The sequence below is a fragment of the Condylura cristata genome, unplaced genomic scaffold (assembly GCF_000260355.1).
Source record: "Condylura cristata isolate star-nosed mole 26May11 unplaced genomic scaffold, ConCri1.0 scaffold00007, whole genome shotgun sequence".
In the NCBI taxonomy this organism is placed as follows: Eukaryota; Metazoa; Chordata; class Mammalia; order Eulipotyphla; family Talpidae; genus Condylura; species Condylura cristata.
Genome location: NW_004567108.1, coordinates 34,810,759 through 34,827,231, shown reverse-complemented (window position 1 = coordinate 34,827,231; position 16,473 = coordinate 34,810,759). Strand labels below are relative to the sequence as shown.

General features: G+C 30.8%; 1 protein-coding gene across 2 annotated transcripts in view; it reads right to left on the bottom strand.

Annotated features, from left to right (window-relative positions):
- Positions 1 to 16,473, bottom strand: part of AP3B1 (adaptor-related protein complex 3, beta 1 subunit) — a 191,498-nt gene that overhangs the window by 146,231 nt on the left and 28,794 nt on the right. For both annotated transcript variants that reach the window (XM_004678186.2, XM_012721952.1), the window contains exons 6-7: positions 14,310 to 14,376; positions 4,979 to 5,161 (exon numbers count right to left, since the gene is read on the bottom strand). In XM_004678186.2, coding sequence (XP_004678243.1) covers positions 4,979 to 5,161; positions 14,310 to 14,376 — 250 coding nt within the window. The remainder of the gene's footprint in view (positions 1 to 4,978; positions 5,162 to 14,309; positions 14,377 to 16,473) is intronic.

Sequence of the window (16,473 nt, the reverse complement as noted above, 5' to 3'; positions counted from 1 at the left end):
CAGCAACTTGGATGGAGCTGGAAAAGATCATGCTTAGTGAGATAAGCCAGAAAGAGAAAGAAAAATACCAGGTGGTTTCACTCATAGCAGGAGCATAAAGGACTAGTGGTAAAAAAAAAAATAATAATATTGAACAACTACATACCAGAGACATTTTACAAGGATGAAGTGGGAGAATGGGATCAAAAATGAGGTGGGGGGAGTTTTATGGGACTTGGTGATGGCACACAGGTGATTTGGTGATGGGAAGTCCACAGAGGTTACAACTGAGATGGAAAAAGGCACAAAATGATGTAAAAATAAACTATTAAAAAAAAAACTTTCCACAGCATAGTGTATAATAGTTTCTTAGTGAGACACAATACCAAATTTACTTTATAAAGAAATTCAACCTACAAAGAAAATTAAAAACTCTATGAAGATAATCTCTAACACTTAGGTCCTCTAAGATAAGAAGTAGATATGAAGTTCTAAACCAATTTCCCAGAGTATGTGTTTTTGTCCTTTGAGAAAACAGAAAATCAAATACTACAAATATAAATTTTGAGTTCTGATTTACTAGCTAACCCCTGAAAAAAACTTAACAATACTAAAAGAAAATCTAAACCTGGAATGTTTTTACACCTATTAAGTTTTATCATGAAAGTATGGATATATTAAAGGAAAAATAAAGCCATCAATTTAACTTCAAAGTGGCATAGTACTGCCACTATATATACATAATCTGTATTTATATGTACAAAATTAACAGTGAATATATAGTTTTATGTTCCAAATTACTAAATACAAATACTCTGATTATTCTTGCAAAACAATCACCTCCTAAAGAAAGTTCAATTTTAAAGAGCTACATTCATAAAATTGAAAACATTACTGTCAAGCTCCTGTTCCAGAGTTTTATTTCAGTTATAATTAACACAACTAAAAGATTTTATTTTAATGACTTTAATACTTTCTTGGAGTTTGATAATTTTTATGTTTTTAAATACATTACTCCTACAGAAGTATTTATGCTTCAAGTATTTTCCCATAGTAGTCTGGAATGACACAAAGAAAATATTTAAGTAATTTTGTATCCCTGGAAATTATACAAACTTGACCTAGACAAAAAAAAAAAAAAAAAAAAACTCATGAACTGTAAAAAATAAGGTAATTCTTATACTTTAAGAAAATATAAATGCAAATACACATTTTAGCAAGCCTCTTGAATTTATTAACCTAAAAGGTTTAATTTCCATTTTCCTGCATCAGCTTTATTTATAAAATGTCGTGCCCTATAAATACGCTGTTATTTTCTATAGTCAAGCACCCTCTTAACAAATCTTCTCATTAATATGTAAATTTAAAGTCAATCGGTCTTCTCCCTGACAGCCCCATGAATTCCTAGTGCACTGTATAATCGGCTTTGACTTGGCATCCACTATTTATCATCAAAGATGTCAGTTAGAAAAATTATGGAAAATGCACTGCAATTGATATGACTGCAATCTACTTTGTCAAGACTTAATTGTTCCTCAAATCATACATTTACATATAAACAGCCTAAATACTGATCTATAATGATGTAAATAAACTAAATTAAAAATCTCTTCTGCCCCAAGCTTGTTTGTATATGATATGTTCATTTGAGAATTTATTGACAAAAGCATGCACATCAACTCATCTCAAAAAGTATTTCTACAATTTTCAATTCCTCAACAAAAAACAATTTTGCCACCCTTTAAGCATATAAACACAAACATTTTAAAGAATTCAATGAGAAACACATTTTTCTCTTTGAAAATCAAAATCAAATTTAATTATGGTTGTTAGCTAATTGCAATGTCTGAACACTATGGATTGGGGAGGCTTCAAGATCAGCTTTGACTAGAACACAAAAGGCAAAAACATAAGACACTCTTTTGGTAAACATTATGACACTTCAAGTCGTAAGGCTATATAACACAAAGGAAAAATGTTGACCTAGGCATCAAGTTGCTCTTTAAGCATTTCTCACACCACTTTTTATGAGCAACAGTACCTTCACTGAGTCATTAAAATCTCTATTTCTCAATGTTTTCATCTAGAAAATGGATATAACAATTCCCACTGTTCTATCAAGTAAAATACTATAAATGATAAAAAAGTACAGCAAAGTAATAAGTTGCTAACTACAATATATCACATTATTTTTCACATTTTCCTCTTAGTACTTGCAAAAGGAACCTCAATTTTGATGAATTCCATAGTTATAGTTAGCTTTTTATTTTAAATAATTTAGGTCAATTATTATTTTAGTGATTTTTCTTACAGGTACTTTTACTTCAAGGTAAATGACCTTTTATAAAATGATATATAAAATGTTCATACAATACTGATGGTGACTTCTGCCTGCATGTACAAGGGGATGGGATAATAGAATTAAGGTATTTCTTTACCATTGATTCCATAAAAAAAAAATACATTCCAGTGTTGATGGTAAAAGATATGAAAGAATATAATTGATGGTAACAACTCAGCAGTTTTACTTTGCCTTTTTATTCTATAATGTTAACAGCTCTTTACTACATGGTATGCTTTTAAAAGCATCAGAAGATAAAAAATTAAAGCAGCTATACATGGTGAACACTTCTTAGTTTTTTCAAGGGATGGTCAAAATTTGCTTTATAATTCTGTCTACCAGCTTCTATAGTTAAAATTACTGTGTCCTAAAAAGTTGGGAGCACTTAAAAGTCTAGGCCAAAAAATCATCAAGACTACAAATGGCTGAACTGCTCAATCTAAAGCTTCTCTGTAAAACAGAATTACAACTAGCCACAGAAAAAGTTTGGGACACGTTAACTAAGTGATCATGGTGATCATAGACATGGACTAAATGATAATCTATTTCACAAAGTGCACTTGTAACAAATCTAACAGCTTTGACAATTCCTATGTCTAATACTACAATAAAGAATAACCCTTTCAAATCTTTCCCACTGGTCTCTTACACTATATATAAAATAAACAAAGAAACACAACAAACCTGGTATCTTACTTTGGAGTCACCTGATATCATTTAAATAAACAGTGAATATCGTTATCCAAATTAAATTTATAACCACTACAATTACTGAAATTAACTGGCTGCCAATAACTGCATTTAAGAGGTCAATAAATAAGTTACATGAAGTCTTGTTTTCATACTATATACGTGAATTATTTCCATAATTTAAAAAAAAGTGATTTTAGCTAACTAAGCCATTACAAATCTTTCCTTTAAGTTGCATTTTGTTTATTTCTTTTATCTAACGCCAAGGAATCTTTCTGAAAGGAAATCATATGCAAAGCTGCATACAAAGGCAGCAAAGGTGAAGGCAGCCCTATTTGAAACTGTGGCAACAGTCCAGAGAGCTACACAGTCTAGAGCACCACTGCCCCCTTGGTTATTCCTATGGCAGTGCTACAGTGCAGAGGGCTGAGGTACACATTTGAATTAGTCTACTAACCACATAATTTAGAATAATTCCAAGGTCAGATTATAAATAAGTGGCAAAGATAAGAAATTATTTAGCCTAATTCCAGTGCATCATAACAGTGATCAGACTTCAATTCACATTTGAGATAATTAATGTTCACAGTTAATACGTGAAAACACAAAGAATGCATGTAATCCCAATTTTTCAAATTATCTGTCAAAAGAATATATATGGTATTATAGAATTTAACTTCCTTGCTTTGCAAATAACTTACAGTGAGTTCTATTTTTAATAAGAGAAAATAAAATTCAAAGAACAGAAACACAAATAAATATACAAACTACAAAAAACAGACACTTAAAAGTCTAGTATATATTTTTAGAAGACAAGGGAGGAAACAATATATTTAAAATCATTCTTACATAATGAGAAAGCAAAGGCTCATCTACATATAGCTGTTGAAAATGACTTGGAAGTGACAGTAAAGTAAAATTGAACAGTCTTCTGAATAACAATATATTTTTAAATTTCAAAGTACTTTTTAATACTAACAATACTACCTAGTTATAGAAAACATTAACACTTTAAACATTTACACCCCTTAAGCATCAGAAAAAAAATCACATATCACCTAAAGCAAACATTATAAACATTTTTCCATTTTATGTACACTTCATTTCCAATTATCAAAATACAGTAGTATGTACTAAGGGCCTATATATAAGTTTGTGTACAAATCATTATGCCATGATTGGGAGATTGCTTGGTTTTTTAACTTTTTACATGACTGATTTTTTAAATTGATACTACTACTTTTTAAAAAAGGAAAAAGAAATAACTCAAGGTTAAAATGAGGTGGCATTTATTCTTATAATATTTAATGATTTATTATCTTTATAGGAATTTAAAAATTACATTTAAAGAAATAAAATGTGATCTCTATTGCTAACTATGTAACAAAATTTACTAAACTGTCAATATGGAAAAGAATAAGATGTGTTTCTAATGCTAATATGCACAAGTAACTTCACTTTAAGGTATATTTAATTAATAATTTTACCAAAATTCTACCAGTTTAAAAGAAAATGAACATATTTTAGATATATAAACTTGGGAGGAAAGTAGTTTTAAACTTCAACAGCATTTATCTATAAAGGTAAGAAATTATGTATAAATTCACATTTGAGGTGCCTTTAACAATTTTTTTGACTCAAAGTTGTGAAAGTAACTAATAGCAAAAAAAAATGTATGGTTGGCAATGTCCTTTCAGACCCTGTATCATGCTGCTGATCCTAATAAGGCTTCTTGTACAATATCATATGGAAATTTATACACTACATCATTAAATATATATATCAATCATTTTGTCAAATAATGAACCATTATCTTTACATTAATATTAGTTCCAACTTCCCAAAAGAACATGAGAAAAATGAGTTCTTAATATGCAGAATTTATATCTTACTACTCAACTTTTCACATATAATATTTAAAACTCTTTAATTCCCCAAAGTTAAAGTGGAAAATTGTTTAACACTTACCTCTTTCCAAGGACTGACAAACTGCGTACGAGCATACCGAGTTAGCATGTGGATTATAACAACCTGCCCCCACTCTTCTACATCAACTAGTAAATTACATAGCTTGCGGTAATTCTTGTGAATCAAATCTATTCTATCCGGGCATACTTCTTCAAAAGCCATCACAACACTCCCAGCTACGAGCTAAAAAAGAAAGAAATAGTAACTCATTAAAAAATATTTTTCTGCCACCAAAGAATCTACTTAGGCATTAAAGATATGTGATGATAATAAATATTTAAAGTATTCAGTCATCTAATTAGTAAAATGACTGCTTATGTTTGAACACAAATTTTAAAGTGACACTACCTCAAGAAATAATTTTAATAGTTGTAATGTTCTGATGTAATATATGCATTAGAATTAGAAATTCTGGTAATTTTTTATTTTTTCATATTAAATTTAAATTTTAGAAATCATATGTGTATTAAATATGCTAATCATGTGTACTGCTTTACTTTTAAAGCTAGAGTCTAATCTTAAGATTTATTACTTAGTGAGTAACAATATTTAGAAAGACGATGGCAAAAAAACACATTTGTAGTTTAAAATGAGAATTACAGTTCCATAATGAACTTATCTTAAAACATGTCTGAGGGACTCATAAATGCTTTACGAAAGCACTTTTGAATCTTGCACATTCTAATACACCTGATAATTTTACCAATATAACTCATTTACAAAAAAGACACAAAGGCTAAAACTTTCATACAAACTATATAATACAAAATAATTTAGAATACAAATTATTATTTACATAATAATGTATATACAGGAATAAAATAATATCAACAAATGCCAGCTTTCTCCAAATCCAATTAATGAACCATAATTACTGTTTCTGGAATTGTCATGCTTTTGTAAAAGTAGTGAAATGAACATTTTTTGGTATAAAGACACAAACTAAACAGAATACATAATACAGAAATACTTCTACATATATACTTCTGATATGTGTGCAGTTAGCAAACAATGTAATATAGTTTTGAAAAAAAAAACAAATTAATATCATATTGTTTCTGAACACAAGGGGTCTTCATTTTGTGTCTAAAATTTCCCCAGTGGCATAAAATAAGCAATTAAATGTGAATATAACTTACTGAAATGGTACTTTTTGAAAAATATTAGATATAACGATATTCATATTTTTAGTGTTTGTCCCTCTACTTGGCTGACATTTAGTTTATTAATATGCAACCAACAATACAATTGAAAGAAAACAGCTCAGAATATAGACTTCCTATTATGCTAAACAAGTTGCCAGTCCTGTGGGGATTTTATGAATTACCAATCAGTATAAACGTGAAGCCGCATTTATTGACTCCAGCCCTGCCCATGTACTGGTGCCTGCTGGTCCCAGCATGTATGCACCTCAATCAAAAAAGCAAAGAATTGATTATTTGTGTGAACTAAATAAAAATGTATTACACATATAATTTTCTATTTGCTATTGATATAGAAAGGAAGTTAAGTTCATGTTTTCAACTCTACATTTTGATGTCTTTTGCATAAACCAGTCTTCAGAAAGTATATTCTGTAATGATCATATTTTTAAATGAGAATTAGCATTATTTAAAATTCCATTAAACAAGTTTATAACATCAAACTACAAAATTTCTTAGTATTTGTGAAATGATATAATTTATACATCAACCCTATATTAACAATACATGTATATATAATTCATACATATATATAAAAATTGGTAAAAGTTGTTAAAGCACATAAAATAATACCACTTAGAATAAGTAGTCCATAAAAATTAAAATAGTAATACTACAAAATTTAATTTTAAGAAATACTAAATACCATCATCTCATCTAAACCTAGAGACTGTTTTTTTCAAATGTTTTTAAACACCAATTAAAAGGAAAATCAGCTGCCACATGGTATTATTTATTGAATTAAGAGCTATCAGCACAAAATTATTCTAAAGTACTAACAAATAGCATGAAAATGGAGAGATAATAAGTACAGAAGTGAAAAGAAAGCTTAATGAAACACAAAAATAATTAAGAAGAATTAAAGAAAAATACCTTCCAAAATAAAACTAACACTTTAGGTTTCTCATTGTATGACTTTAACAGTCTGACCCTAAGCTAAGCATTGCCCAAAGAGTTAATAATTTGGGTCTACTAAATGTTCAATATTCTATAGAACTTTCAGAATTAAAATAAAATGATCTCAGATTTTAAAAGCAAAAATATTGGTTTTTGAAAAAGAGACAGTTAATTTCCATCTTACTGTGTCAATAGTAGCTTTTTATATAAGGGGAAAAATAAATCATTTCAACAAAACTAGCAATGAGCTCATCAAATTCAAATGCAGTTTTCCATTTATGTATTTTTTATATTAAAGCAATAAACATGGTTCATTTATCTTCCCTTGGTTGCCACGTTTTTCTGTGCTGTTGCTATGAACTTCAGCCATTAGTTGTGCTCCAAGGTAAACTACATGAACCATCAACAAAAGTGACACCCCATCTATGGAGTTCATATTTTCTCCAGATTATCTATGCTAGTTGACAAGCTGGTAATGAAAAAAATCACGCTAAGCAAATGGTTCCTCTAATAACAATAAATTTTCTATAAAATTATGAAGGGTACAAAACGTTTCCTTGCATCTATTTTGTCATGAATTCTAATTAACGTTGCAAAAACCTGAGAGTGCTGGGTCATCACAAGATGTGCATCAAGGTTTGATTGATAATATGGTATAAGTTGGCCAATGCTGCCAAGATTTTCTTCTCTTAAATTAATGGCCATCCAACCTGCCCTAATCATACAGCCCAAATGATATTCCCCTTCTTATTTCAATTTTCTTGAGGCATGGAAAATGGGAAAGATCAGTCATTTATCTTCTAATAGCTGGATAATAGATCTATCACAATAAAACATCTGCACAAACTCAGAGGTGTGTTTTTTGCCCACAACAGTGAAGCTTTTATCAACACTAAATCAATAACTTATAAAATGGTGTCTTACCCCCACAGTTTAACTATGACTTACCAATATATTCATTAAGTATCATATGGTAGCTAAATTAAGAGAGGAAACTGTTATAAAAAAAGATGTAAACAACTTACTTTTTCAGTAAGTAATGCCCTAATTTGTTTTCCTCAGATACTCTGCTTTCTATTATTAAAGTTAAATGCTACCAAAGAGATTCCTTTAAAATTAATCCAAAAGGAAATGGAAATTGCCCTACTTTGAAGTGTTCTAAAGGGAAGAATGTCCACTGTGATGATTAAATTACTCCACAAATAAGGAGTTCCACATCTTAAAGAAAAAGTGTCATAAATTTTCAAATTGAATTCATAACTGAATATTAGAAAAGATTTGAAGTAAAGAAATAAACTGTTTAGGAAATGTTAAATAGAGAAGATAAGACAAATTGGTGACCAGGTATATATAACAAAGAAAATAACTTAAAGAAAACTTTAACTGTTTACTGGGAATAAAACATAGATAAAATGTTTTCTTTAATTTCATTTACTATGGTTAGGCAGTTCCTATTATATCTTTTAGAATTTACAGTCAGCTTCAGATAATAGTTTGCTAATAAAATGTTCTTGTAATTACCATATTATATTCCTAAAATGATTTCTTTTTAGAAAAGCTATATTCATATGACAAATACTGGTCTTTCTCTAGAAAAAGGGAAAGTTATCTATTATATTTCAGTATTTTTATGTCTACCTTTCCTTAAAATGGTTCATTTAATTGGAAAATTTTAAACAAATATTATTTGAGATTATTACTAATTTTAAATGTCACTACTGACATGAATTTGCAGGGGAGACGAAGTGAAGCTATCTTTAATAAAAGTATTAAATGTGACAAGAAATAATAAAGATAAAATCCAAAATATATATTATTTTACCCTTTCTACATTTTATAGTATACAAAAGAAAAACATCAGAAAACATAGTCAAAACATAATTAATACAGGGTAGAAAAGTTAATGATACACAGGTAAATCAAAGTCTCCAAACCAAACCCAGAAAGACCAAAATGACAAAACTTATGCTTTAAAGTTATACTTATAGAACTAAAAAACAGAAACCTTCAAACTTCAGGTAAATCAAAGTCTCCAAACCAAACCCAGAAAGACCAAAATGACAAAACTTATGCTTTAAAGTTATACTTATAGAACTAAAAAACAGAAACCTTCAAACTTCAAATTATATACAAATAGGAAAATAATCTTGTAACCTGCGTCTTCTTTCATGTGTCTATCACAAATCTTCTCAAAGATCTATGACAGTCTGGGAAAAACTGCTCAGCAGACAGGAGTTAACAGTGAGGCTCAAAGTGAACTAAAATCAAGAGCAGAAGGAGAAAGAGTACCCTGAGTGTAAAGATACTGAAAAAAATACTAGTATACCAGAACAGATTATAGGGAGACATTGCAAAATGCAAGAAGATGATTCAATGTATCTATTTTGGGAAAGAAAAGTTTCAAGAGAAACTTTGTTAAAAAGAAGTGGAGGAAGAGCCCCCTTAGAAACTAAAATGTGACCCAAAGAAATAAAAAAAAAAGAAAGAAATTAAAGGAGGAAATTTAGGATCCTCTAAAAATAAAAAATAGCAATCATCTTGGAATGTAATCCCTTCCTAATAATGCCTTCCCTAGAAAAGTCATCTATTTAATAAACATTTTGCTATTCTACCAAAGAACATGCTATTAAGTATGTATTAAGTAATCTTGCAAACAACCTCAAGCACAAACTACTAACCCTGTGCAAAGGTAGACAAATATTAAAGTAATCTATAAGTACTGAAAACAGAAAAAAGAATAAGTAATTCAACTGTTGAAAATTATTCCCATACAAATCATCAATTAAGCAAACAGAATCTGTATTACAACACTCCAAAAATAAATCATCCTCAAAGGAGCATTTTAAGATCATGAAAATGAACATAAATCAGAATTTCAAAAACAGAGAACAGAAATGAAAAAAAGAATCAGGAAAAAATAAAAAAGAATTCATTGGAACTAGAAAAGAAAATAATCAGACCTGATAATTAAGTTGCAAGGTGCCCTGGGGGGGGGAGAAAAACAGTTAAATGAAAAGAATGAAAAGAAAAAGTAGAAACAGAGCCAAAAGAATGAAAATGGGGTAAGAATGAAATGGGTAATTGAAGAGGCTGAGAGAGACAAAGAGACATAGTTGAAAGATCAGACAGATAAAGGAAATAAAACTTATATAAGTCCCTGAAGAAAAAAGTAGCAAATGAACAGAAGTAGTGTTTATGATGACTACTACTACTACTACCACCACCACCACTACCACCACCACCACCACCCCACAAACACACACACATTGCCAGAAATAATATTAGTTCTGAATCTACATTTGAAAGAAGGTCACTGGATGCCAGGAAAACACTGAGAACTAACTAACCCTGAGAAACTATGTAAACTATTACATTGCAAAGAGCAACAGAAAATTTTAGGGTTAGCCTCTTACATAATGTACACATATTTCAGGCATTACCTATAGATTAAAAACAAAAAGATGTGCACTATCTCCACCACTAAATTTTGTACAAAAGTTGTAAGTCAATGTAGTTAGATAAAGTAGTCAAATTAATTAAAAAGAGGAAGTAAAACTGTTCATAGGTGATGATTCATTTTCTAGAATAAAACATGTAAAATGCACAAGACAGGCCCTCCCTGGTGGTGCAACGGGTTAAAGCACTGCACTAAGAAGCTTAAGCACTTCGGCATGAGTTCGATCTCCACCTGCCCCAGAGGTGACCACATGGCGTGGCAGACCTCTCCTGACCCGCCCGCTGCTCCCCTCAGCAGTGTACTTCGTTGATCTGCCTGTTCCTCCCCACTCTGTCCCTGGTGAATTCTCTCATCCTCTGCATCTCTGGCCTGTACCCCAGTTCTGTATGAATAAATAAATAAATCTTAAAAAAAAAAATGCACAAGGTAAAAAAAGTACTCTCAAGAAACAATAAAAAATTACCACAGAAAATCAATAGTTTTCTTATATATATATCAATACACAAGTTCAGTGACATGGTAATAAAGCCATCTCAATTTACAATAAAATCAAAAAAGACTACGCCTTGCAGATGCTGCATATTGCAGTCATGGCCCACTGTGTTCTTGGACATCACTGTCCACTGTGAGCCTCTGAGCCACCTCTCCTTCGAATTGTTTATAAAGTTTCAAAAGCTCAAGACTGAGTGGTAGGATGGCAGCATATGATCTTTGGCAAAGTGAAACGTGGCATGAATATTGTGAAGGCCATGGAGTTCTTTGGGTCCAGAAATGTCAACAATAGCAAGATCACCAGCTGACTGGACAAATATAACAAATCGGACTTGTGTTTTATTTTAAACATCAGACCCTGCTTCTGTAGTTCAGTAGAGTGACACTTCACCTCCTTTTGCTCAAAATAACCTTAATTTTGATGCTATCCATACAATTCTTTGGGTTTGGTATTTTCCCTATCCCCTTCCAAGTCCAGCTGGATTGCAGTTAAGTTTATAATTATGAACGAGACAAAATCCAAAGAACAAGACTAAGGGTAACTACAGCACTATGCCAATATTTAACTCAACTACATACCTCTCACTATTCCTACATGTTAGCAATTCTGAAACAACACTTCCTCTGCATTCTGGAGTTAAGCAAATGAGTATAATGGGAACCACATTTGTTAATATGGGTGTCGGAAGTTGAAAAGATAGGAAGCTAGAAGGAACTCTGAATTTACTGCATTGAAATTAGAGGTACCAATTTAAACTATTGTTATTTAATACAGAAAGAAAAATAGATAATAGATATGTTTCTAATATAGGAAATCAAACATATACTGTCTGACACTTTAGGAAAATGGAGCTCTTCATAAATAATAGGTTATTAAAGCCCCCAAAGTTTTACCCATGAAAACTAAGCATGACAGACCACTTTGGAAAAATAACAGCAAACACCAGATATTAACACCAAAAACTTAAGAAGCTAAATCTATAATAATTCAACAAATATTTAATGCCTACGATGACAAAGTATTTAGTAATTTTTCCTTTCAACTGTATTTTGGAAATAAATGATCTGAATCCAAGAATAGAAACTCCAAATTTATAAAGAAATCAAGTCCTCTACTTTCTTGAATCACTTACTTCTACTTTTGGAATTTTTATTAATCCCCTATTATGATGTCATACATTGTGCTGAGAGTTTTATATATAACCTCTCTTTCCCCCAAATACACTTTATGCATTAGAATTATAAACCCTACAAATATAGCAACTAAAACTTATAAATGTTCAATAATAGGCACTAAGTGACATGAAGAAACTCAAGGCCAATTCTGTCTAATTCCAAAGTTTTCTTATTTGCTGCATCTTGTTTGAGAAGGCATGCATACATTACATTTCATATGGAAATTTCATTCTTAGGTCATGTACCAAATTTCTTTCAGCCTACAATGCAGTAGAAATGATAAACCATATTAAAATAAGGAATCTGTATTTTGTATCCCTTTAATATACTCCACAGTACTTAGCAAATATCTTGCACAAGGAAATTGAGTTATTACTATTTCTAAAATGAAGTTAGCCATATACTAGTAATACTGATTTCATATCTGGATCCTAGAAGGAGACGGCAAGCATGCTATACAGAAGACAAGAGGACCAAGTTTTTTTTTCCATCTGTCTTCATTTACTGAATTAATCCATATTTGTTCACTGCCTACATTCTATCAGTTATAATAAAAGAAATGCAATGAAGATTTCTGCTATTATGTAGACTAAGAGAAACCTGTTGAATTGCTTAGGAATGAAATCTCCGAGTACAATCTTCACAAATAAAACAATACTTTCAAAAATGTACAATGAAGAGTACCATTAAAGGAATTTCAACATTTAACAGGATCTCTTCATTTATTGTAAAAGGAAAGCAGTAGAGGTGAAATGAGGAACAAAAAGATATTCAACAAAGCAAAATGGCAGCTCAATATCTGTAACATTAAATGTGACTAGATTAAGCAATTCTATAAAAAGACCATACTGTCAAGACAGGATTGAAAAATAAGATCTAACTATATGCCATCTATTGGTATCCCATTAAATTAAAAAATACAGGCAGGTTGAAAGTAATAAGATGGAAAAAGAAATATTTCATGAACAGCCTTTATATTGGAGAAAACAGACTTAAAAAAACATTACTAGAGATAAAAGGACACTTTACAATTATAAAAGGAAGATAAAACAATTATAAAATTGTGTGTAACCAACATCAGAACTCCTGATTATGTGAAGTAAACAATGACAGAATTGAAAGGAGAAGAAAACAGTTCTATAATAAATAGTAGGGAGATCCCATTAAGAAATAATTCACTTTCAATCATGAATAGAACCAGCAGATAGAAGAACAACAAAGAAATAAGTACTATACAATACTATATATAATATTATAAGCTAATTAAAATACTTATACAATCCTATAAGCCAATTAAACCCTCCACCCAATATCAGCAGAATATATATTTTCCTCAAGAATACACTGAGCATTTCCCAGGGCAGATGAATATAAGCTAAGCCAGAGGACAGTTGCATAGGGTTTAGGGACCACTATATTGAGAGCATCTAAACAAAGATATTACAAGTTCACTGATGATATCCTAAGATAAACTGTAATCCTTTTCCTCAATAGTTTTGCTTAATGAATGCAGAAATATCCATGAAAGAAAACATTACATGAGCTCCGAGGTCTGTTTCCACAAATATTTCTAAATATCTTATCATGTCACCATACACACAGAATGGAAGTCAGGAAGGGAGGAGATATACACATTCCCCAAAGCTGATTTATTTTGCCTGTGAGAATCCTTACCAGCCAACAGAATAGACCTCTATACATGAAAATGCTTCAGACTATTTTTCAAAAAACACATTCTCTTATCTTTCAGTTATCACTTTATTGGTTCATTTTAAAACAATTACATGTTCCCAAGTGATCCCACCTTTAAAAATTCTAATACATAAATCATTTGAAATAAAATCTTGAGCACTAAAAGCTCTCAAGAATTTAGTCACAGGTTAAAAAAATGTTTTTTTCCTAACTTGCTCTTCTTCAGACTCTGATAAAGAAACTTGTAACAAACTAAATTTCTAAATACAATCCTTTTTACTCAGAAGTTTGGATTCTTCAAGAATTTTAATAAGTACCATTATTTATACCATTTCAAAAGCAGTTAGACTGTGTTAAATATACAATGGTAAAATATAAAACACAATTTTACTTTGACATAAAATATATAACTTACTGTGCTTTTATCTCTCAGAAGTTTTTCAATTACTTCAATTAGCATTTCCTTCTGCTCTGGGTCAAGACTAAAATATAAAAAGAAAACAACTGACATTAATTTTTTCCCCTTTGAGTTAATCATTTAAAGGACCTTGAGAAATTAAAAGAGGGAAGAAAGAATTACGTCAAACTCAAAAAAAGTAGGAAACTGGGAAGATTTTCTTCACATGCCCAAATCTTTTTCCTCTAAAGTTGTTCCTATTAAGCCCAGATACTAATGCCATTAAGGATGTGCTTAAAAAATAAAGTTGTAAAACCTTAAGAAAACCATGACAAGTAGATTAACCAAAACTTTTTTTTTAAATAGGGAGGAAAATAACAGGATAACAATCACGTATATATAATTATCAAAAAATATATACAGAATTTTTTACCATTTTAGTTCACCATTATAAAATCTGCCACCTAAAGCTATGAAATAAACATGACAATGCACATATGTACAGAAATGAGAACTGCAGCTTTAAGCACAAAAATAGACAACAACAACACACAATTTCTAACATGTTGCTTATTCACTGCAAGTAAAAATGGATGTACAGAGATAAATAAGATGGTGTCTAGCAAATTTAGCTCCAAATAGAATAATACCATATCACAGAAATGCATATAAAAGATTATGGGGATAAAAAAGGAAGGGCACCAGAGAGGTTGCAAAGAGTTGTAAAGAGTGTCTTAAATTAGATGAAACCTCAGGATGAATCTTAAACAATTTGATATTAGAACTGGAAAAAAGGAGGAAATATTCTAGGAACAAATTAAAAAGAGGAATAAGAAGAATAAGAGATGAGACAGAAACACGTTGTGAAGAGCACTAAAAGGTAGTTCTGAGCTATTACTAGACTATCATTTAAGGCAAGCAGCGGTAAGAATTGAGGTTGGGCAGAAAAAATTGGAGCCTGGTGATAGACTTTTAAATAATAATAGTTATCCTGGATCTTATGCTCTAAGTTTACAATGAGAAAAAATAATGAAAGAGAAGCATAATACTGCCTGACAGTAAACCTATGAAAATGAGTTTTTGTTTTTATAAACATTATGTTTATACATATTATAACATTGAACATTCACACCTTTAAATTCTTTCATATTCCAGACCCAGGTTCCCTCCTCCAAGTGGGTTTTCCTAACCTCTTTATGTAGCCATAACATAAGAAAATGTCTGATTCTAAGCCTACCAAAAACACTATCAATGTGTATATACACACACATATATGCATATGCTTTTACCTCATTTGATTACAGATTGCCCTAATTATATTCATGTTTGATTTTTTCCCCCTTAAATATGTGGAATGCTCTACCCAAGTACAAAATCCTTTGCTGTTTTCACATATTTCAAGCTCATAATACACCACCAGAAACACAAATGGTCTTGATAAAATTTGTGAAATAAATGGTAACAAAAACCAAAATATTACAGATAATTACCTTTTATTTAGACACTTCACTTTCAACAAATAAGTCATATATTTTAGCAAATGTCATACAAATATGATAATATACTACATTTAAATAAATTTTTTAGTTATTTAACAAAACTGCTCCAGAATAAAATCAGATAAAGAAAATGCAAGGATAAAACACTTAAAGACTCTATCCCACAATAAACAGAGAAATAGCTTCATTTTCTAGTAATATAAAGGAATGTATACATAAAAGACCATATTAATGAGAATCCAAATATTGATTATTTTTAAGACATAATATGCACAAATTATCATAGGCCTTCATAGGTTCACAAGTAAAAAACTACACAGACAAAATTAAAGACATTAAAGAATGTGGAGAGAGAACTACAGTCACTGGCTTTTACTTAGTGTAAGGACAAACTAGTTTTAAGAATTAAATAATCCTCCAAGGGTTATAACATTCCAGGTAACCGTAGAGATATTTGGTATAAGAAAGCACCTACCAGCCCTCCCTGGTGGTGCAGCGGGTTAAAGCAGAGCACTGAGAAGCTAAAAGCCACTCCGCATGAGTTTGATTCCCGCCTGCCCCGGAGGTGACGACATGGCGAGGCAGACCTCTCCTGACCCGCCCGCTGCTCCCCTCAGCAGTGTACTTCATAGATCTGCCTGTTCTGTTCCCCACTCTGTCTCTGGTGAAGCCTCTCACTGCCC